General features: G+C 44.0%; 1 protein-coding gene across 6 annotated transcripts in view; it reads right to left on the bottom strand.

Annotated features, from left to right (window-relative positions):
- The window catches only part of OSBPL1A (oxysterol binding protein like 1A), a 141,279-nt gene that overhangs the window by 66,631 nt on the left and 49,951 nt on the right, over positions 1 to 24,697 (bottom strand). For 2 of the 6 annotated variants that reach the window (XM_084620925.1, XM_084620924.1), the window contains exons 14-15: positions 19,132 to 19,213; positions 11,350 to 11,456 (exon numbers count right to left, since the gene is read on the bottom strand). In XM_084620925.1, coding sequence (XP_084477051.1) covers positions 11,350 to 11,456; positions 19,132 to 19,213 — 189 coding nt within the window. The other 4 variants (XM_084620926.1, XM_084620929.1, XM_084620927.1 and 1 more) reach the window with 4 other exon arrangements.

Genomic DNA, 24,697 nt, shown 5'->3' with positions numbered 1-24,697 from the left:
ATCATGGAGGTGCTCTGCAATCCTCTCTCTCCGTTTTCTAGGGATGGTAGCCTCGTTTCTCCCTCTGTGGAGGAAGACTTTCCCATGCCTGTCAGCAACAACTTTGGCAGTCACCACTGCAGTAAACAGATTAGCAGCATACGGGCCAGGGCAGCTTTGTGATGCCAGCAGCAACTGTGCTCTGTGCCTTTGTTACCCTCGGGAGAGGGAGATCAGCTAGAAATCACCACTGCCAGTGGAAAATGATGCCAGTATTCAGTACCATTGCCCTATACTCAGAGTTTCATGCAATCAATGACACCAATTTTTTAAAAAGGCTCCAGAGGCAATCCTGGCAATGACAAGCTAGACAGCCTAACTTCAGTAGCAGGCAAATTGGTAGAAACTATAGTAAAGAACAGAATTATCAGACAAACAATTTGTTGGGGGAAGTGTCAACATGACGTTTGTAAAGGGAAATCATGGCTCACTAGCACGTTAGAATTCTTTGGGAGGAGGGGGTGTCAAACATATGGACAAGTGTGGTCCGGTAGATATTGTGTATGGACTTTCTGAAAGCCTTCAGAAAGGTCTCACCAAAAACTCTTAAACAAAGTGAGCAGTCATGGGATAAGAAAGAAGGTCCTCTCATGGATCAGTAACTGCTTAAAAAAGACAGAAAACAAAGGGTAGGAATAAGTGATCAATTTTCACAGTGGAGAGAGGTAAATAGTCTGGTTCCCAGTACAGATCCTGGAGGGATATGTGTTGTTCAAAATATTCATTAATGATCTGGAAAAAGGGGTAAAGAGTGAGGTGACAAAATTTGCACATAAGTATCTTGAGTAATTTTGTAAGTTCAAAGCAGACTGAAGAGTTACAAAGGGATCTTACTAAACTGGGTGACTGGGCAACACAATGGCAAATAAAAATTCAATGGTGATAAATGCAAAGTAATGTACCCTGGAAAACAATCCCAGCTATACATACAAAATGAGAGAGTATAAATTAGTGATTATCACTCAGGAAAGATCTTGGCTTCATTTATGGATAGTTCACTGAAAATATCCACTCAATGTGCAACAGCAGTCAAAAAAAAAAAGCTAACAATGTTAGGAACCATTAGGAAAGGAATAGATAAGACAGAAAATATAATAATGCCACTATATAAATCCATGGTATGCCCACACCTTGAATACTGCTTGCAGTTGTGGTCACCCCATCTCCAGAAAGATATATTGGAAAAGGTACACAAAGGCAACAAAAGTGATTAAGGGTATGGAACAGCTTTGGTGTGAGGAGAGAGTAACAAGACTGGGACTTTTCAGTTTGTAAAAAGACAACTAAGAGGGGATATGACAGAAGTCTATAAAATCAAGACTGGTGTGGAGAAAGTAAGTGTTATTTACTCCTTCACATAACAAGAACCAGGTATCACCCAATGAAATTTGTACGCAGCAGATTTAAAACAAACAAAGGAAGTATTCCTTCACACAACACAGTCAAACAGTGGCACTCATTGTCAGGTGATGATGTGAAGGCCAAGACTAAAAGCAGGGTTAAAAGAAGACCTAGGGGCTTTTCTTCACATACAGCACTATTGTAGTGATTTAGTGAAGACACTCCTATGCCAATGGGAGAAGCTCTCCTGGCAGTGCAGTTAATCCACCTCCCTGAGAGGCGCTACCTATGGGAGTGGGAGAAGTTCTCACGTTGACATAGTATGGTTTAAGTGTAGTGTTATGGTGGTATAACTACACCACTCAGGTATGGATTTTTCACACTCCTGAGCCACAGTTATGCAGATGTAGGTTTGTAGTGCAGACCTGGCCTAGATAAATTCATGGAGGATAGCTCCATCAATGGCTGTCAGCCAAGAAGGGCCAGGATGCACCCCCATGCTCTGAGCATCCTTAGCCTCTGACAGACGGTGGACAACATGGGATGGATCACTTGATTGCCTGTTCTGTTCATTCACTCTGAAGCATGTGGCATTTGTCACTGTTGGAAGACAGGATACTGGACTAGATGGCCCATTGGTCTGACCCAGTTTGGCCATTCTTATGTTCACTGAGCAATTCCCTCATCCCAGCAGGCCACACTCACCGTGGCTGGAGCTGTGAGGGGCACCAGGCACAAGCACTCCAAAACAGAAGCGTCAGTAAGCATGTCTTGTTAAAATGTCAGGGGAGCAAGGAAATGGAATTCTGACTCAACTTTCACTTTCCATTGTAACTAGATTGACAAGGATATCTGTTTTATCTGCAGCTGGTGCTGCAGCAGCCTTGAGGGGGTTCCTACGCCACACCGTCAAATCCCTGAGCCAGATGAGGAGGGGGGAAAAAGGGAAAGAAAAAGACGACGACTCCGGAGGACATGTTCTATGAGAACCTGCATCAGAACATGAGCAAAGGGCTTGGAGGGTGAACACTGCAGACAGCCTGGAGAAGAAAAGATCAGAGAGGAGAAAGGCCCAGATGTTCCATCAAGAAAAGGAGAGGGAGATCCACCAGGACAGAAATGGTGCTTCTCTGGCATCAAAACACAGATGCTGCAGACTCTGGTGGCCCTACACATTCAAAAATCCCAGCCTTCCCTCCCTTTACAGTCCACGGATAACTCCATTACAGTACCTCCCTACACCCCCTCGCCCCCGCAACATTCCACATAGTATTAGAGGCCACATTCCTACCTCTACCACTCTACCCCAGGGGACATTAAGGACCACCACAGCTTCACATACAGCAACTGTAGCTTTTACAGGCTGGTGTAAGTGTAGATAAAATGGGGAAAGAGGCATGCCCTCAGGTTCTCAAGGGGAAAGGTTGGAGTGGAGGAGGACCCCCCCCCCACTCTTAACAAAACTACTACTACTAAAACTAGAACTATAAACTACTGAGAAACTACACTAGAAAGCATGGGAAAACGAGAACTTGTACACAAGCCACTCGCAGTACGTCAACCGTCACAGGCAGTAAGAAGGAACTGAGGAGGGGCCAGGTTGGCAGGGTCATATATTGAGCGCCATGAAGGCGCCACTCCAGGGGGCTCCACAACCAACCCAATGGGAGTTGCTGGGTGAAAACTTTCCGCCAACTGTGCACGCACACCCGACTGGAATGGACGTGAACAAGCACTCAAAGAAGCAGCACACTTTCCATGGTGCACCCCTCTGCATCAAGAAGCACTCCTGACGAATACGTGCAGCACCAACGCAAGGAGCCAGTTATGGATGTGCACAAAGTGATACACCAACCGAGGCTACTTTATGTCAATGTAACTCGAGTCAACCAAAGGTTGTAGTGTAGGCTTAAGTGTTCATATATTTTGTGCCTTTGGCCGCCATTCTTCCCATGTTGAGCTACAAATAGTTCTGTTCACTCCAGAGGAGAGGGGTTCTGTATTCTACAGATTGTTTAGTCTCTGCTTGCAGAACCAGATTCTCCAAAACCACATTCCTTAAGCTGTTTGGGCCTTTATGAGGTCACAACTGTACACCAACTCCAAGATTTCGTTCCGAGGTTCTAGCCATAAAATGCTGTGGGGATATTTTGTTGTTTGTTAATGTGGGGAGAGGAAAGATATTTACCTGGGGCAGCCTGTGGGGAACAGAAGTGAAGCAAGGAGAAGGATAAGAGGCTACATTAAAGAAAAAAAGACAGTTTTTAACCATCCTTTAAACTCCAGAATCCTGTGTAAAGCAGTTCCTAGTGAAACATTGCATGAATTCCATGGGACTGTTTAATAATGGAATAAAACTAACAAGCCATACTCCATCAGCAATAAGCCACTCCAGTATGTGCATTAGTAAGCAGCTAATGCACTAGAGTGGCTGAGGGCATTTTCCCTTCAGTCTCATATCTCAAGTTGATCAAAGCCAGATTTAAACTAGCCTGTGTGAAAGTTTGTCTCACCCACAGAATTCCACTGTGGTTAAACAGCTAGAGATGCTGAATCTTGCTGATAGAAATTATATGCAAACACACTACCTAGTACAGTCAAAAATCAAATTGCTGAGAGAAGACAACTTTTTTTCCCCCCTTAAATCAAAACTCATTCTTCAAAAAAAAAAAAACAATGAAAAAACGTTGCATCAACTGAGCTTTTGGCAAGGGGGTAACAATCAGAGTTTGCATTTTAACTATCAAAACAGAAGCATATCAGTTATTTATACGACAGTAGCACCCAGTCGCAGGTCAGAACCCCATTGTGTTAGGCACTGTATAAAACAAGGATCTCTGCTCCAAACAACTTACAATAGCAATAGTGCACTGCAAGTGTAAGTCTTTAGCCTCTTTGAGTGTGGTGGGGAGAGGGAGCGGTGCTTTCCTATGCTAATGCCCTATTTACCTGATGGAAATTTAAAATTATCTTGTAGTGCCAAGTAATGCTGGTAGCTACACAGTATTTTTGTTTTTTATAAAATGAGTAAAGAAATATGAAACATGTATAATGGTACCAAGAGAAAAACAAAATATATAATGGCACCAGACTTTGACTGTGCAACTGCATACTGAACAGGTTAGACTGACCGTGTATCCTAGTGGACAGACCATCAGCTGTTCTGCACACAGCTCACATACTTTAAACCTGGTCCAGGCACATAGGTTTGGAATCAGAAGAACATTCCTCAACCACCCTTCTTTAGGCCTTGTGAACAGCCTAAAGAAAACATGACTCTTACTCTAAAGGGGCAAAGGAGGCACAATATCTACTTTGCAGCAGATTTTTAGTCCTGTTCTATCCCTTTTGCTGTGCTTAGGTGGTGGAAAGAGAGCAGAAGTGATCTGCAAGTTTCCCACTGGGTGCAAGGGAGAAGGGAGCATCCCCAGTGCTCCAGAGCCAGCTTCCATGCCTCCTCCTTTATGACAGGTGGCAAGTCAGAGGTTGGGAAGAGGGCATGGCCACAGCACACTGCATTCTGGCTATCCCCAGAAGGCACAAGGTCCCTTGTGGATCACAACCAGCCGGTTTAAGTAGAGCAGCGTCCAGACTGCTCTCACCTGAGTCAGGGCTGGAAAAGGGATTCATGGAATCAGTAACTGGTTGCTGGTTCTCAGCTTTATTCCCTGTCTTCCAGACGTCCTGGATGGCTCTGAGGCATCCTTCATTAGGTGCTCCTCTAGACTCTGAAAGCCAGTTGAGCTTTTATCCTTCTGTTCCAAGGGTCCCACAAGTCTGGCAGGCAATGTACCAATCAGAGCTGTTCTCCTTACTTTCCTGCACTACACTGAATGGGCAGTGGGGGGGAGCTGCTGTCCCTTTGCTACAGTTGCTCACAGTGCTCACGCCCTGGACATCTGAGGCTGTAGGGGAGGCACCCCATACTTTCTCCCCATAGGAGGCAGTGGAGCATATTCAATACACAGTACAAATGAAACTGGGGGCAGCTCAGTTTTCAACTGACAACTGAGTCAGTTACCGCAGTCACCCTGAAGGATAATTTAGATCTCTGATTTTCACAAATGGGCTCCTGAGTCACAACATGGACACTCCTGTGCAAGGAGCTGTACGGGACAGAGAGTTTTATGTACTGGAAGAGCATGCAATCCAATTTAAATATAGGCGTGTAAAATGAGAACACAGAGTGAGGCAACACCGACAAACATTTACAAGGCTAGACTTGGGCATAGCTTGAAGTTTCCAAGCTATTTAAAGCAACATGAAACAAATAAAAAGCAATCACCTCTCCGCTAGCCTTCTACATAGACATCATACTAACAACTGGTATAAGCACCATCATTCAAATTGCAAATGCATGTATATGAACATGTTATGCTAATTATGCACATGTGACTAGTGAAGTACCACACCTTGATATATCTACCCAAGTTAAACATACTGTGTGAATGGTTCCTGACAAAAGTTAGTGCAGAGAATGCACAAAGGGAATGAATTATTCTGGATTATGTACACACCAAGCCTAATATTTGACATGGACTAAAATAATCTGCAAAAATAAACTTGCATTTCCCCATTTACCATCTTTAATAAAATCTTTCAGCCATTTATCAGTTAAATTATCTTTTGGAACATTTACCACAGGCAGTGAAAAAGATTCAGGCAAGTTAACCAAGGAGAAAATTGTTGAAACTGAAAACAGGCAAGAGTGCAAGTAAGATCTCAATCTTTAAAAAGGAACAGTCGATTTTAAAATCCTGTTGTATAAAGAGGTTACTACCTCTGTTACTAATGCCACCTTTGATCATAAGACGTGAATTTTACCAAGATCTAAATTACTATTCAGCATACTTTTTGTATTTCTATAGTGCTAGAGGATGAAAAAACCAAGTTACATCAGCCTTGCTTTTGTTTAATCAAGCTTCTCTTTCAGATTATTGGTGCTGCATTGAATGAAGTTCTAATACTGTGGAAAATAGATTTTAAAACCTGTTTATATTGAATTTAGATAATACCAGTCTGCAGTTTTAGAATTTTGGGGACATTTAAGTAGAGCCCCTTTAACTGTGCCATTGTTACAGTAATACAATAATTTAGGTTACTAATGTCATGGTCAACAACGAGGTTAAACTGCCCCAGATTGTAGTTAGAAGGCAAGTTCAGCTAGGATACTCGATCCAGCAGGAGGGAAAAGCTTGCTTCCAACAAGATTAACTAACCTTGTGCTAGAGTCACCACCGGAAACATTCCAGGTTTCACTTGTTCTGATGATGGAGCTTCAATGACAAACTAGAGGCTTCAGTAAAAATTCAGACTGAAGATAATCTAATAGCTTCCTAAATCACTCTTTAGTCTTTTTAATGGTTTAGTGAATACTTTTAGATGCTCTATGTTTAGAGTTTCATCCCAGCGCCAACAAGGAGAGCAATAAAACCTATTAACTTTCAGAAGGTGGACGCCAAGGCAAGTAAGTGGACAGGTTTGTAGTTGCACAAAAGACACCATGAATAAGGAGACGGTTAGCGGCTAAGCACCTCTAAAGCGGGAGGGTCCAGCCTGTTCACCTTACCCCGTGTCCTGGCCATACGCGGAGGGCCAGTCTCCTAGCGTGCAGGGATAAGAGCAGTCCCTCCCATCACCTCCACGTCCCGGCCGGCTCGCAGGCTGCTGCAGCGGCTCCCCCCAGATTACAGGGGACGCGAGCGCCTCGGGTACCTCGTGCCCTGGCTGCCGGGTCCCGCAGTGCCCTGGCGCGGCTCTCACAAGACCCAGCGGGGCGCTGCCCGGGCGGAGCTCTCTGCCGCTGGCGGGGGCATAGCGGACACCCGTGCGCCGCGCTGCTGCCGCCGCCGGCCCTCAGCCGGCCGCTCCCGGCTCCAAATCCCAGCCCGGGACCAGCGGCAGCCCCAGCCCCTCCGCGGGGCGTATCGCGAGAGCCGAGCGGTTCCCCGCCCGGCTCCGGAGCATTGCACCACTCCGAAATGCCCCCGGCCCTGCGCGGCAGCCGCCAGCACGCGGGGCGAGTGGGAAGGGCCAGGGCTGCCCGGGCGGCTGCCGTCGCCTCCCGCGGCCCATTCGAGCTGCGGGCGAGAGACAGAGACCGGGGCCAGCCGGCCGGCCCGGGGAAGGCGATTCCCCAACGCGCGGCAGAAGCTAACGGCGCGGGCTCGGCCAGGCTTAGCGCCAGTTCCCACAGGGTCCGAGCGAGCGCTGGGGGTTCAGAGCCAGCCCGGCCGGGAGCCGCAGCCCTTCTCCCTAAAGCACTCTAGGGCAAAGTGGGGTGTGCTTAACGGGTTAGTCTAGCCATGTTCCTGCATTTACAGCGCCACCCCAGTCCCTCTTTTAAGGTCCCGCCGCCACACTTCGCGCATCAGTTCCACACGCATAACCTTATCCCCACCGCACGGGCCCTGGGCCGATTCCTAAATGCCGCCTTCGCTTTCTGACAAGCTGCAGCCAGGCTCTGAGCGACCTTTACCAACTCATCCAGAACGTGCAACGTTTGTAAAAAGGTTTTTAAGGCTTTCCACCAAATCAGCTTGACCCTTCATAAATCACCTTGCCCAGTCTGATGTGGTTTTTTTATTTTTTTTGGGGCGGGGGGGGGGGGAAGAGAAGAGAGAGCGAGCAGGCAGGCTGAAGTTTGCTCACAATGCAACCAGGAGGTGGAAGCTGAACTCCCACACTAGTTTAAAAATGCAAAGGTGGAAGGCATATAATTTATAATGCATTAGTAAAGACTCTCAGACACAGGAGTACCATTGGTGTATGTACTGTATAATTATGCTACAACTTCACACAGGAAGGGGTGGGCTATGGAGAAGAGGACATTCCTTCTTGCTAGTTAACATTTTTTCCAAAGGTCAACCACTGGACCCAATATGACTGATACACAGCAGCATTCTAAAAAAGTTAACTTTACATTCTAACAACTTTGTAAGCTGCACTTTTTAGTACCCGAAAAGGTTAAATTATGATACACTAGAGAAAGATCAATTTTTGATAAAAACTAGATATCTCATGCTCAATAGTTTAAGGCATTTCCTTCACAACTGCAAATTTGTAGAGAAAGGTGGCATTAAATAGATTACTGGCTGCAAAGTTCAACAAAATTAGTGCAGTAGACACTGTAAAATGAGTGTGACACTGGACATTAGGCAAGGAAGAAGTCTGATCAAAGAGCCATAAAAAAGGGCAAGGAACCGGGATCTAGAGAGGCTATGAAAACAGGTAGTGATTATGAAAAGAGGTCCAGAGATTGCCCTAGACATGAGTGTCAAAGAAGCCCACAACACATCTGAAAGAGATTGCAAAACCCTTTGAAAATGATCCTTCATGAAAGGAATTTGACAGTCCAAGTTAACTCTGCTTTGACTGTCCTGTTAGTAGAGAGGTGTGTGTCAGGAGAGGAATTTTTGAAAATAAGTGTCTTGATTTCATGATCTCTTTCTTGGAATCTCTTCTGCTTACGGTCTTTATCTAGATAGATGTGTTCCATGAATGATACCAACTCAAATATAAACCTTACATGAGAAGAACTCCATTGTTTACACGAAAGTAGTGTGAGTATTCAACACATGCTGGCAGAAGCTAGAAATATGTGGCTAGGGCCAAATCCTTTTTCCAGGGCAGAGCCCAAGTATATGGCATTTGTACTGGAGAGATCCACAGGAACAGGAAGACTATTCATGTAGCAATAATGTTACTTTTCTTGAATGGAATTTCCAATAGAAAGTTAAGTTCTGGTTTTGAGTAGCAATATTAGTTTAAATTGAGCTCATCAGAGACAGAAGCAGTCAACTGAAAGTGCTCTGTAAGGCACCAAGCTCCCCTATCTCCTTTTCAATATTGCAAGAGCTTTCTATATTAAGATGTGAGATGGTTAGAGCAATGCTATGAAAAGGAATTAGAATTTTTATTGCCTGGGCATTTTAAGATTCTTTGAATAGTTTGGTAATCATAACAAACACAAAGGGGGAAAAATACATTACCAACATGAAGTAGTTATAGTGCAATAATGACAATTATTGTAAAAAAAAAAAAAAACTTTGCCACCTCTTTCATGGAAACAATTATGCTATCAAGCCCTTATTTGTATCATACTATAAAGGTTAAAAATATGAACAATTTAAAGTCTGGTACCCTTTTCTTAGCTTCATATGGTATTTATAACATTACTTTGCTCATTAAAATAAAAATAGAGGAATGAATTTAGCTTCACATAAAGCCACATACCTACCAAATATAATCACAGAATCAGAACCATCTCCCTCATTCACAAATGGAGTTTTGACAAGTAGGTATTAAAGGAAAATTAAACTAGATCTATTACAAGATAAACAGATCTTTCACCACTCACTCCATTATGTTGTATTTTCACTCATGCAAGCATAGCTGGCTTGTGAGTAAAGAAGTAATAGGTTTGCATTAAGACTTTTCATTCCTATCCAAGCCTTGACAATGGATCCAGTGTGTGGCCCATTGCTAAGGAACTGGAAGTGACTCACAACACCAACACAATCTTCCCTATTTTAAGATACAAATGACTGATGAAAAACAAAGCTGAACTGAAGAGAGTGTTATAACAGGTCAGGAGAACAAGTCTATGTATGGTAACTTGGTTATAAAGCACCCGCCAGAGATCAACATTAAAAAACAAACACGCAGTACGTGTGCGCTGAAGTACTGGAATTACACTTGTGATACAGGAGGGCCAGGGAGCAGTGGGAGAGTGCTAGAGGGGAAGATATAAGCTCAAGGCTAATTCATAGATTCATAGACAGCTGCAGCAGGACAGAAGCCGTAATTAAGGCACAGTTCCCTGTAGACTAGGGAAGGTGGCTGCAGGTTAATTGGAGCACCTACAGTCAATCAAGGCCCTGTTAGGAACCTAATAAAACCCCCTGCTTCAGGCAGACAGGGGGAGGAGGAAGGAGAGAGGACTGGAGCTTGGAGGTGTGTTGAGAGATTTGGAAGTCCTGAAGTAAGGGAGACCCTGCCCCAGCAGGACAGGGAGACTCCCTTGACCCCACCATCTAAGGACCGAGGGTAATCCCGCCTAAGGGGGATGAGGGTAAGAAACCCGCAGGGGTTGAGAGGGTCTTGAAGTCAGAGCGAGGAACAAACCCAGACCCCTCCCCCACTTCCCTCCTCTACCACCTTCCCGGGCTAGTAGCAGAGCCCTCAGCACTCAAGAGCAGGGGCAAAGGGCGACATCTTAGCTCTCTGCCAAGAAAAAAGCAGGACCCACCAGACTAACATCCGCCATCTTGCCACACACAATAGTATAAACAAACAGGGTGCTATTAGGACAACAAGCCCAATGAGTAGGGGGTGGTATTGAAACTAGAAATACACACTAGGAATTCCCTGGAATAATAAAAATGCTGTTAATATCTCGGACTTAACCAATTCCAGATAGAGGGAAGAATCTGCATAGGGCCCTGCACATTAGTGACAGTAAGTACAATAAAAAGGACACCGCTTTTTAAAAACTGTCCATGAAAACAACTAAATCAAGAGAGACCTTTCCAAATACATGTGGAAGAAGGCAGAACAGTTGAAAAGACTACCAATTAATCTGTACAATATGCAAACAAACCCAAGATTCTCTTTTGTATTGATGCCTAGCTGCAGAGGAAAATGCTAATTTCTTTGATGTATCAGATTCCACTTGGTGGCTAACAAAATGCAAGACAACCAGTCTGGTAAAGGCAGAAGCCTTAGAGGTGTACTTGGTTCAGCACATTAAGCAAGCAAGGCAGCTGCAGGCCTGAAGAGAAATTTGGGGCTTGGCACATCATGTTTGATGGAGTCTCTGCCCTGCTCGTTTATTTATACCGATGTTGAACACATTTTGGGGGCCCAAGTACAATTGTCCCCCTTTCCTCTGCCTCTCATTAGTTCTGGCTTCAGTGATGCTCTTAAAATAGTTTATGCAATAAGGATGTGAAGTACAGCAATACATACCCCTTCCTGCTTTGTGAAGAGCTTAAGGCAGTTACTCAGAGCCTCACAAGTTTCTTTTGATACTTCAGAGACCACTTCAATTTTCTGAAGAAATGAAGGAGGCATTCCTGAAAGTCAAAAGTACCAAAGTGAGCTGTTTTAGGAGACATCTTAACTACCGATTTTGCACAACTGTTTGCTCCCAAACGGTCAATTAAAAATCCTGTGTATTTTATGTGCTACATCAGTGCCAGAACAGTAGAAAATGCTCTGTCTACAATACAGTGTACAAGTTAATATTAGGGGAAAGTTTCTTCCCCTTGTCCTGAACTTGGGAAAGGTTTCAAAAGGTAATTTATTCATGAGTTGGATACAGTTCCACTGCACAGCTTGGCTCGGAACACGAGATGGGAGAACTCTGGGCTTCATAAGATTACCCAGCCCTAACCTGCGTCCCTCCTTTTTACCCCTTCTCCAGGAGTAAGGTGTAAAGACCTCTCCTGTAAAAGTATTGCATGATCTGTAGTCCAAGGATGGTGTGCAGTTACTGCCATCATGTCAGACCAGGAAGCTGAAGAAAACCCAAGAGGCCACACTCAAGTTGGACAACCAAGTTACCAAAAACAGGAATCAGAAGAGAGACTGGTGGTAAATATCAAGGAGAAGAGGAAAATCTTCAAATGAAGGCCAAGACAATACCTGATGGGGTAAATGGTACAAACAGCACAAAAATATCCCCTCTTCACACCCTGAATATAACCATCCCAAATGGATATGTAACAGAGGGTGGAATCATTAGCACTCAGGTCCTTTTGTAACTATAATTGTCAGCCTGTTATGCAGGATAAAACTCAAGACTCAAGTTTCCCTTTGTCCTTGCTGTAATCCCCTTATTCATGCATATTAAAAATGGAATTACTAATTCTAAATTAGAAGAAAAAGGTTTATTTCATCTTAAAAATAATAGGGTTCATTTAAAAACCACCACCAGCAGCAACTATGTTGTACATTTGGGCAATAGCAAATTAAAACACCCATACACGCATCTGGTAGCAAAAAGGGATATACCCTTTATGTACTAAGTTGATAGGAGAGCATGCTCAAGGCTATATAGTGGTTTGTGGCAAGCCTGGCTTCCGCATCTGTTACACAAGCCATTTAGAAGCATTATATTCATTGCACTACTGCTACGAAAGCAGACAAGAAAGTAGAGGTAAGTTTGAACTAGGTGTCTGAGTTTGCAGCATTTCGAAGATGTCAGAGGGTCTTGATAGTGACTACACAGAAGACACAAGTACCACCACAATCAGTCTCACTAAAAAAGTAAGTGCTGTTCTGGTGCAAATACAAGAGTCTGACAATTCAGTACTGCCACAGTTATAAGACATCCTCCAGTGTCTTTTACAAGCCACACAAGAGCAATTTTACCCAACATGCTAGAAACTACCCTAGATATTACATGAATGTTTGTACTTTGACACATTGCAAGAAACTTTTTGTCTTGATTAGACCTATATATATTGTGTAATACAAGAACTTCTATCTTTGGAGCCTCTAATTAAAACTCAGAGTACACTTAACAGTTCTAACTGTGACTATCAAGTTGGATAGGCACCTTCCAAAATGAAAGATACAGGCAATATTCTACTTTTCACCTCTCCTACATTCAGTTGCTTTCTTCTTACTTCACCCAAGCTCTTCCTCCAATATTGTTTTGTGTGTTTGGGAAAAAAAAATTTAGAACATGGTCCAACTATGGCCAATCTTAGGCTCATTTTAGGCTTTTCCAGTAGTTAATTCCACAATAGATGGCCATCTTGCAAAAGTCCCATCTTCGGTTCACAAGAGTTTCACCTTGGGAAAGGCTAGCTATACTGCCCAGATGGGAGCATGGCTATCTGACACAGTCAGACCACAAGTCACTGAAGTCCTTCAGTTCAAGACAACACCAATTCAAGGCAACAGTATGTGATCTGAGAACAGGTGCAAGCCACATGTACTTGTGCAATGCTTTCTGTTGTGAGCCACTGAGATTGTGTCCTAGATTGAATATGTGCTGTCTCTCCATTTCAGTCCTAGATAAATGAAGTTACAGACAGTGATAGGTGACAAGTACTTGATCACTGTGGTGGGGTCACCTCCTGAGGGGAACAGGCACAGTTTCCTGTAACACTGGAAATGGAAAGATGCATTTTCTATTACTGCAATTGGTTATCAGGCTTAGCAATAAATCCATACAAGTCTGGATTTGTATTTGACAATCTGAGAGCATACTGCCTTGACTGATGGCAAGTTAAGCACCTTAGGATCAGAGGTACTAGCTCTCTTCCAACCAGGAAGACTTCTGCTTTATCTACGTTAAATTTCAGGTTGTTGCTTTTCATCAAAATGTTGGTCTTATTATACTAAAAAATTCCAAGGACTTCCTGATGCAAAAAAACCAAAAAACAACAAAAAAACCCCACACACATGTATGTTGTAAAACAGCTTCAAAAAGGGATGAAAGGGAAGTGAACAGACCATTTTTGTAATGGAGCCATAGCACATCTATTTCATGCTAACAAGGTAAAAAGGACCATACAATGCTGTAGTTTTGACCCCATCAGCATGAAGGAGAAGAACTGTACTTTATTTGCCCTTTAATTTGTTTTGAATATTTGACTATCACCTTGTATAGTGGTCAGAAATCTGACAAAAAGAAAAGGAGTACTTGTGGCACCTTAGAGACTAACCAATTTATTTGAGCATAAGCTTTCACGAAAAGCTCACGAAAGCTTATGCTCAAATAAATTGGTTAGTCTCTAAGGTGCCACAAGTACTCCTTTTCTTTTTGCGAATACAGACTAACACGGCTGTTACTCTGAAAGAAATCTGACACATTCAGATGGAAAGCCAGTGATAGACAGTACTCGTCATAAAACTAACTTTTACACTTCATCTGGCTAGTTTGGACATTGTTAGTTGTCCTCTATTTGATTTCCACTGCATTAAACCCCACCCAAGTTAAATACCACTGACAATGTTTGACTAACCTTAATGGTTTATTTTTAACAGAGTTTAGTAGTGGCAAAGCCAGTTCTATTGAAATACATATTTTAAAGATAGACACTAGCCTTAATATAATTCTGTTTCCAAAGACTTGGAATCACTGTGCATGTCTACTCCTAGAACCAGCTAAAAGTGGTATCGGCAAACAAACAGAATTCTATGATTGCTTCAATATGGACAGCATGCTCATTTGACAAAGATGTGTTTTACGTAAAAGTTAGCCCCGCAGACAACTTGGACTGCATCAAGGTCGGTTTCTTGTTTGGTAGACCACTACCGGCAAAGGCTTGGCTAGCCACATGCTATCCTGTTAAAGACAATGGGCTTGCACAGGCATTAACAAGCCTTGTGGATAGAGGGGAAGCAGCAAATGTGGTATATCTTGACTTTAGTAAGGCTTTTGATACTGTCTCGAATGGCCATAACAAAACAAACAAAATAACCTAGATGAAGCAACTATAAGGTGGGTGCATAACTCGCTGCAAAACCATTCCCAGAGAGCAACTAACAGTCATAGGCACTGACTCCATGGGTGCTCCAGGGCTGGAGCACCCATAGGGAAAAATTAGCAGGTGCTCCACACCCACCAGTCATCAAGCTCCCCCTCCACTCCTTACCTTCTCCCCCCCACCCCCCAAGCATGCCACATCCCTGGTACTTCCCATCCCTCCCAGCACTTCCTGCCCCCGCCCCCCCCCCCCCGGCCACTTAACAGCTGTTTGGCAGCACTTAGGACTTTTGGGAGGGAGGGGGAGGTGCGGGGACACGGCATGTTTGGGGAGGGGGCAGAGAAGAGGTGGGGCAGGGACAGGGACTTAGGAAGGAGGTGGGGCGAGGGTGGTGCAGAGGTGGGGCAGGGGTTGAGCACCCACCAGGCAGAGGGGAAGTCGGCGCCTATGCTATCAGGCGTTCACAATGAATCACTTAAAGATTATGGACAATACCAAAGCTGGGAGGGGTTGCAAGTACTTTGGAAGATAACATTAAAATCAAAACGATCTGGTCAAACCGGAGAAATGGTCTGAAGAAAATACGATGAAATTCAATAAAGACAAATGCAAAGTACTCCACTTAGGAAAGAACAAATCAGTCGCACACATACAAAATCGGAAATGACTGCCAAGGAAAGAGTACTGTGGAAAGGGATCTGGGGGTCATAATGGATTATAAACTAAATATGAATCAACAGTGTAACACTGTTACATCCCAGAACAATGTTTGCTTTTTTGCATTAGCAGGAATTTTGTAAGCAAGACAAGAGAAGTAATTCTTCTACTCTACTCTGTGCTGATTAGGCCTCAGCTGGAGTATTGTGTCCAGTTCTGGGCACCACATTTCAGAAAAGATGTGGACAAATTGGAGAAAGTCCAGAGAAGAGCACCAAAATGATTAAAGATTTAGAAAACATGACTTCTGAGGGAAGATTGAAAAAAACCTGGGTTTGTTTTGGCTTAAATTGCAGCAAGGGCAGTTTAGGTTGGAAATTAGGAAGTTTTTTCTAACCATCAGGGTGGTTTAGCACTGGAATAAAATTGCCCATGGAAGTTGTGGAATCTCCATCATTGGAGATTTTTAAGAGCAGGTTGGACAAACACCTGTCAGGGATGGTCTAGATAACACTTAGTCCTGCCATGAGTGCAGGGGACTGGACTAGATCAGTGGTTCTCAACTGGAGATCCGTGAACCCCCCCGAAGCCGGGAGCAGCACAGGGCTAAAGCTGGTGGGCTCCCTGCCCCGAAGCCAGGAGCCGTGTGGGGCTGAAGCCAGCAAACCTCCACCCCCCAAGCCAGAAACTGGGAGTCCCCCCCATATACAACCCCTAGTTACCCCCTGCCCATAGGTGCTGACTTTTGGTTTTGCAGGTGGGTGCCCCTTCCTAGCTCCGCCCCCTTCCCTAAGGCCCCACCCTCACTCTGCCCCATTCCTCCTCTTCCTGCCCCTGCTCTACGCCCTCCCCTGAGCATCTCCTGCCCACAGCTCACTCCCTTCTGCCCTCTCCTGCCTTGAAGGTGAGGTGTTTGTGCTGGGGGGGGGGGGAAGGCCTCAGCCTCCCCCCAAAACTGGAGATTTTCAGCATATTTATGTACTTTTCATATTCTGTTATTGAATGTGTGTATCACTAGCATCTTAATGTAATTATTAAAATAGTAATGAAATATATCATTACATCATCATGAATTACAGTATATTAAAATCGTTACACTCAGTTACAAGCTGTCTTCAACATCCCAGTTTAAAGACATTATGTTCACACCTGCTTAGGGCCTGTTTGGGAGCTGAGGGCCACTGATGGCTGTGGGAAGAAGGTGGATAGAAGGGACAAGGAGTGGAGAGTCTTTCCCCTCTCCCTGCCCCTTTCTCCTCTCCCTTTCTCTTGTTTCTTCTCTAAGTCCTTGCTCCATTTCCTGATGTTTCTCTCCTTCTTGCTTCCTACCCATGTCCCTTTTCCCATCTCTCTCTGCTTCCCACCTCCTGGTGGCTCTGTCTAGTGCCTGCTCCCACCCACCCACCCAACGTGGAAGAGGAGGTTCCCCCTCCTTGGGTGGAAAGGTTGCCTAGTAGTTAAGGCACAGGCCTCGGTCTCAGGTGTTCTGGGTTTGATTCTCTGCTTTGCCACAGACTCCCTGCTTAGCCTTGGGAAAGTCACTTCACCTCTGTGTGCCCTAGATCCCACCTGCCAAATGCAGATAATGCTGTCACTGCCTCCTAGGCTATATCCATTCATGGTTGTGTGATGATAGGGGAAATGGAGACACCAAGGTGGGTAGATTTGGGCTGAATTTCTCCACAGCTGGAGAGTGAGAGCCAGCTCTGCGCAGGGGGGATGGGAGAGAGAAGAGCTCAGGCCAGTTCCACACAGAGTGGGGTCTGGGACTTCTCTTCCCCCACCCAGCGCAGCTCCTGCCGGGATCCGGGGCTTCTCCTCCCCCTAATCCACCACTGCACCCAGCCCTAGCCTAGCTGGGCTCCCTTGGGTCATCTGATGCCTGCTGTAGCCGGAGTGGAGCCTGGCTGGCAGAGAGCAACCATACACGTGGCCATCAGCCCAAGAGGTGTAGGACGGCCCTAGGTGAGCAGGGGCTGGCTGCACTGCTGCTGATAGCCCACGCCTAACCTTAAGGCTTTTTTTTTTTTGTGAGACTCACTCAGCCCCTGTGGGAGCACGGAGGTGGGAAACAGCTGATCTGAGCCTGCCCACCCAACAGCTGATCACAGCTGCGCACAGGCTGCCCCTAGGAAACAGCTCATCAGCCAAGGCACCTGCAAAACAGTTGATCCCTGGCTGCCAACAGCTGGTAATGCCAGTGGGTGCTGAGTACCCAGTTTTTTGTTTTTTTTTCCTGTGGGTGCTCCAGCCTTTCCTGCATCCTAAGCAATTTTCAAACTTTTTGAACTGAGTCCCCCCTTCAAGTTATATTTTTTGGTTGCATCCCACCAGAGCCCAGACAGGCTGGGTGGCCTCCTGAGTGAGTCAAGGGGGTGAAGGTGGCACTCCCTCCCTGGACCCCACTGTGTAAAGCTGGCTCAAGCCCCACCAGCTCTTGCCTCCCCCCAAATAGAAATAAAATCTATACCTATTCCCAAGGGTGCCCCCAGCCTGGAGCCCCAAGTTCCCTCCCCTCCCGCCCCCTCTGGGCCCTGGCGTTTTTAATAGCATATTGAGGGGGGCCTTAGCAAGGAAAGAAGGTTAAGAACCCCCTCAACTCGATGACCTCCTGGGGTCCCTTCCAGTCCTACAATTCTATGATTAACAACTAGCATTCTAATTTGAGCTTAGTACATTTTAACCACTGTTAGAAGTAGTAAGGACTCAAATATACACGAAGGCCAGATCTGTTCATTAAAGAGGTTTGTTTTTAAAGCCCCCACTTTTCAGATAAATATAATTTAAATTCTCAAATTACCACTTTTAAATCTTAAAAATCCATTGATTTCAATTTCATATTATGCATATATGTACAAGGCACTAGCCCGAAACAAGAGAAAGTCAGGATCTCTTAAATTTGATGCCTGTACATAATAGCCAATAGCATACAAACAGCAGAGTTCCAGTTAAGTGTCCAATGGAAACAGTATGTGATTTACAAAGATTTGAGCTCTCCCCAACCTGCTGTGTCCCCTTTTTATACAAGGACACTGGAATATATGCCATCTCACTGACCCATTAGTTTCTTTATTACATTTAATTCATCCCCATTCCACAAGGTCAGTGCACCATAGCTTTTTTACTACAATGAGCAAATACATCATACAAATTGAGTGAGGAGAGAAACTAGAAGCAGCAACTGATCTCTTGGCAGTAAGGAGGGTAGCAAGAGGGCTTTTGGTACCTTTAAGGGGACAATAAAAGCTACTGCTCTTGTGTTGTAGAGCCATTTAAATAAGTGATTCCAAAGCAGGAGGAGCTCACCTATACACTCACTTATCCTGAAAATACTATTTATGACAAGTTACACCATAGTACAACTTCCCGGAGGCTTAAACTAACTGCCTCAATGGATGTAAAGCATTAGCAGAACCACTAGCTATTTAGCAATTATAATGGTCAACTTATTACTTACTTGAAAACTGAAGTATTCAGTCTCAATTTCTAATTAAAAAGCAGTGGTCCTATACTCACAGGCATCTTATGTTTGTTTTGGTGAAGTTTTATTTGACAAAAGGTGGACTTCCTGATTTTTTACCGAGTGGTTTATTCAACACAGAGCATGTCAAGAAACTGCAGAAAGAGTTACAATTGCTAACAGTGTTACCTTTAGTGGTGTTGCACGATTTAATCATTATGAGGAAGTTGGAAATCTCTTTATCTAGCCTTTGTTGACATGTTTGTGCCTTCTGCAAACAAAGATAAAAAGCTATTTAAAACAGGTACTTCTAAATGGGAAAGAACTTCTCACATTCTATTAAACGTACTGAAGTTTTCTTAAATACAAGTTAGAGATACCTAACAATTTGAAAAAAAAAGTTCTGATATAAAACCACTTTTTTCTTAAGGTAAATCAATAGATGACTGGTGCCTCCCCATATTGGGGGGGCACCAGCTAAATGGGAGGACACAACCTCCCCATGTATCTCTGCCCCGCCCCCAGCCCGGAGCCCCCATGCTCTCCCCCCCGCCCCACATTACTTATGGGGGGGGAGAAATGGGCTCTGTCCTCCCACTGCACTGGCTCCCCCCAGCACATTCAGCTGCTCTCCCTGGCAGCCAGGCCCAGGCGGGGAGAGCCTGGCTGGGGAGGCTGCAGCAGTGGCGGCAGCCTGCTCCCTGTCCAGGCTCAGCTTCTGGGGATGGGCGTTGAGCACGCCAGGGAGAAGCGGGGGACTCTGGCTCGCTTGGCTGCTGTCCCTGGAAGCGGAGCCTGGGGAGGGGGCAGCCTGCCACCCCCACAGCCAGATGCTCTCCCAGGCAGCCACTGGGCCGCACCAGGCAGTGTCCCAGCATGGTTGGAGAGGTTCTGGCCCCACCCCTTCCTCTCCCCACCCAGGTGGCTACTGGGGAAGCACTGGACCTTCCATGTCTCCCCGCCCCAGTCTGGAGTGTGTAAAAAAGCTTCATATGTATTTTTCTCTCTCTCAAGAGGCGTCACTGCACACTTGAATGGCTATATTCAAAGCCACTTTAATTGCAGTATATAAATTTCAATAAACTTTTTAGACGCAATCAAGTTTTGTTCAGAGACCAACAGTTACATAAGCTATTTTCCTCCCAATTTAGTCTTGCTTCTTAGGGCATGTCTACCCTGTATTCTAAGCCCAGGCCTGTAGAACACGGACTCTGTTTCCAAGCCTGTGACCGAGCATCCACTCTGCAACAATTGCTAGACCAAGTTCTCACAGCTGTGCTAACGTGACTATATTGCACTATGTAGATCTTGGACATGGGTCTGTACCTTGACCTGTATCCACACTGCAAAGGGACAGGGCTTGGACCTGAATTGTAGTGGTACTCTGGCTCTGATCCACACCCTACAACATGGGTCTTGAGTGCTTGCTGACCTGACTCAGACCGATTTGCGTGGGACCGAAAGGTGGTTTGGGCTCAAATCAGAGTCCGAGCCGTGCCTTAGCATGTGTGCCTTAGCATACCCTCATCACAGGCAACCTCCTTCAGCGCTTTAGCGGATTAGAGTGGACAAACGCTGGCAAGTGAAGAGTTAAACCCAGAGCACTGGCATGGTGGCGCTAAAGGTGGTATGTTCATTTTAACCTGTTTGGTTAGTAACCTGGTCAACTTCATTTTTGGATATCCAAATGTGCAGGAATGGGCAGGCATTGCCTCTCAGGATCAGGTCCTTAGGCTCCACTGTAGTTTGGAGGCATCTACTTGCACAAAACATGCCCATTCCAGTGAAGTCCCAAATACACTTCTTTTGAATAGTGATTACAACACGCATTGCTGTATTTGCAGAGTAACTAGGACACTTGGCATCACTTCAGATTTGATTTAACATGTTAAAAAAAGAAATCGCCTCTGTAAACTCTTTGTAGGGGGAATGTAAAGACCACTCATGAAATTTATGTCTACACAAAGCTTTCTACTGCCAGAGATGCTTCAGTCTCTGGGAGTACAAGTGCATCAAGGTGATACAGCTAAGAACTCTCAGATTTCACAGCATAAATGTAAGTACTAATGAAGTTTAGTTTAACTGGAGTAGAATTATTCATTAATCATGTAAGTGACATACGATGCGGTTTCTCCAGTAAAGAGAACAGTGCTGTTGCATTCTACAAGTTATTTGGCATGAACTTGTCATAGGACTACATAATATATATGACACTCAGGCTGTAATAAGTCACTTCAAAACTAAAAAGCATCACATTGTACTAGACAACATTTCATGTGGAAACAGTTACATGTATTACCCTTTGTGACAAGAGGTTGTCGGGGGAGAAAGGAGAGCAGGGGTGAGAAGGGGTAGAGCAGTCAAATATACTCTTTAAAAGACCACCACTGTTTGGGCCTACATGTCTAGGAGTGAAAGGCTACTCTAGAATGCTAACCCAGCACTTCTACTCTTCTTTAAGAAAAGAAAAATACCCACCCAAAAAAAAGCCAAAACCCATTTTTGCTCAAACTAAAGAAGGATCAGCTTAAGGTAAAGAATTGGTTTGTAGCCTGAACAGAGAGGGTCCACATAAGCAATTCGTTACCAATTCACTCAAGTTACTTTAACTAGGAGATGTATTCACTTACTGGCATGGTGGCTCTAAAGGTGGTGTGTTCAAACAGGTTAAAATGGTTAGTAACCTCGTCAACTAACTGTGCCTCATCGCTAACAGAGGCCTAGGGTGGCACAGTGTTGTCTTCATGTAACTTGTTCACTCTTTTTGCGCATGACTAGGACATCAATCATTAACTAGTTTGGGCTGGTCATCTTCTTTCCAGCTCTGTGGGTCAAGAAACTGCACCACCTGCTGCTGGGTTCTGTTTTATGTGGGAATCCTCCAGGTAGCCCATCCTTTGCGGGGTTATCAGATTCCCAAATTTTCCCAGAATGCACCAAGGAAGCCTTGTACATCATTACCTACACATTTGTTACAAAAACTGAATCACATTACTTGTAATCTATTAGGCCTTGCCCGCAAAATAATTTCTATGTAAGCTTCTACACTGTTGCACTGCTACCAGACCAGCTTTACTAGGGTGTGTGCTAGTGTAGAATGGCCTCTGGCATTTTAGCTACCCTGCTCAAAGACGGTTTAGACAATGATAGAATTCCAGCAGACTTTCTAGCATTCTAATTGGTGGCAGCACGACAGCATGGAGGTTTGAAATAAAGTGCTGTGGGTAGACAAGGAACGATGGTGACCCTGTCTCATTAGAAAAATGAGGTTTGCAGTGGAGCAAGCTGTGAGGAGATTAGTTTCAGGGGGTTTCCTTCCACTCGGAGATGTAAAATCCAAGACTGAAAACTACATAGTAAAAAACCCTGGGGCTTGTTTAAAGACTCTTCAGAGCCCTTGATGAAAAGTCTTCAAGGAATGAGGAATTTCAACTATGATTACATACAACTTTATAAAATTAAATATCAGCATGTATACAGTTGTCCTCTCCACCCCTTTTCATCCTCTGCATGTTGCTTCTTTTCAGATTATTCTTTTATAAGGTCTTGAGAGGAGGGACTATTTTCTTCCTTTGTGGACATTACCAGAACACAAAGTTCTGTTTTACCAAAAAGCATGTGCATTTCATGTAGTTTTTCTACAGAATTAGTAGTGTATCAATATTAAGGATAGTTAAAAATTTTCCATTAAAAGACTGTTTTGACAACTGGGTTTTTGACTAGTGGTTTTTTTTGGGGGGGAGGGTGGAGGGGTTCTGCTTCCCCACAGAAAAAATTTAGACTTTCATCAAAAATGAAAAACCTAAGATTTGGAAATGCATCCACAGTGCCTCTTGGGCAGGGTGGATAAAAATCAAGGATTTAAAAAATAAATAAATAAAATCAGATTTTTTTTGATAACATGCTTTTTGAGGAAAAAGCAATCTAAAGATAGTTTTAATTAAGATGCATTATAGTCCAAAGATATCTCATCATGGAATAGGGATTATAAATTCTAATTCTATAGTATGAAACAATATATTCATATAATGTTTAAGAAAAGTTTTGTAAATGCATTCCAAGAGTTCATGGATTAGGGACCCAATTTTATGGGGTTCCAGGGGCTTCTGTATAGATTTAGGTTAATCTTTCTATCTACCCAATGGGACTCTACTCAGTCACTCAAGAAGATACCATCAGAGATATTTAGTTTTGATGTTCTCAAACTGTGGATTTGTGTCTCCAGAGATAACAGAAAAATTTTTAAATAAATAAATGTTACTATACCAGAGGATTTCTGTATGATTTTTAAATTTATATAGTTTAAAGATCCCAAAGTAATGTTAATTAGAAGGCTTTTCCTTTCTATGTGAAAGGTTTGCAAGGCCAAACTGCTCAGCACATCCTGGGACAGAAAGTCTGTTCTCAGAAGAGATAAGACTTTGCAAAAACAACTGTTCCTCGGAACAGCACACAGATCCCCACCCTTCTCCCATTCTTTATCTTGTTTCAGCATAGCAGCTGTGTTAGTCTGTATCTACAAAAAGATCAGGAGTACTTGTGGCACCTTAGAGACTAACAAATTTATTAGAGCATAAGCTTTCGTGGGCTACAGCCCACTTCATGGGATGCATAGAATGGAACCAATGAAGTGGGCTGTAGCCCACAAAAGCTTATGCTCTAATAAATTTGTTAGTCTCTATGGTGCTACAAGTACTCCTGTTCTTTTATCTTGCTTGTTATATATGTTATATAGTAAGGGGGTTAAGCAGTTTCTTTACATCCCAAGAGTTGTTAAAGTCAGAAGAGATACATGTCCAAATAAACTTGAGAATGCATGCGAATGGATGTTGTGTGTAAACAGAAGATGAATGGTTAGGAGTGCCACCCTAAGAGTTAACACTTCAGTATCGAATGGCCAAAGAATGCGCTAAGTGGAGATAACTGGATGATCCCTGGAGGGCAGACTGGAATCCACCCAACAGCCTCAAGGATGGGAGAACCAAAGTTGCATCCGATGAAGTGAGCTATAGCTCACGAAAGCTTATGCTCAAATAAATTGGTTAGTCTCTAAGGTGCCACAAGTACTCCTTTTCTTTTTGCGAATACAGACTAACACGGCTGCTACTCTGAAACCTATGATTACTTGTTTACTGTGCCTCTTTTTGTATTCACAACACACATGGCATTTTGTCTCATCCCCTTTTTAAAGATCCTGTTGGGTTTTATTTTATTGGTATAACAGAGGTGAGAAATAACACCTCTTATTTCTGTCCTCAATCCTATTGTCTCTTTGCAAATTTGTGACCACACAGTCAATTCCTTACGTCTCTCTACAAGTGCAAAGTTTCAAAAAGTTCAATGAATAGAAGATTGTTGGGGGCAGAATAGATCTGAACAAGGAGAAGAAGTCTGGAGATAAATGAGAGACAGGGACAGGCAGCAGAAACAAAAGTGAAACTGTTTGAGCAGCATATTCCAGAAGTCTTGAGGTCTCTCTGAGTGTAGCCTTCCTTGATTTGAGATCTACCATACCATTCTCTCACTGGAAGGGAAAACCTATAATGGCAGCAGGCCATAAAAGAGACCCAGTTTGGGAATAAGAACCATTCAAGAAATATACATTTGCTGGTGATGTTTTAAAGAAAATCACACCAGGGAACTGGAGGAAGTCACTTAAGCACTTGGATTCAGAGACTGTTGAAGTGATAATCTCAATTTTAACAGCAGTAGCTTCTTCTGCTGGTGTAGAAAGAATATTTTCTTGCTTTGGACT

This window comes from Lepidochelys olivacea, assembly GCF_965140295.1.
Source record: "Lepidochelys olivacea isolate rLepOli2 genome assembly, chromosome: 2".
NCBI lineage: Eukaryota > Metazoa > Chordata > Testudines > Cheloniidae > Lepidochelys > Lepidochelys olivacea.
The sequence above is the reverse complement of the archived record's forward strand: the minus strand, read 5'-3'. Positions and strand labels throughout refer to the sequence as shown.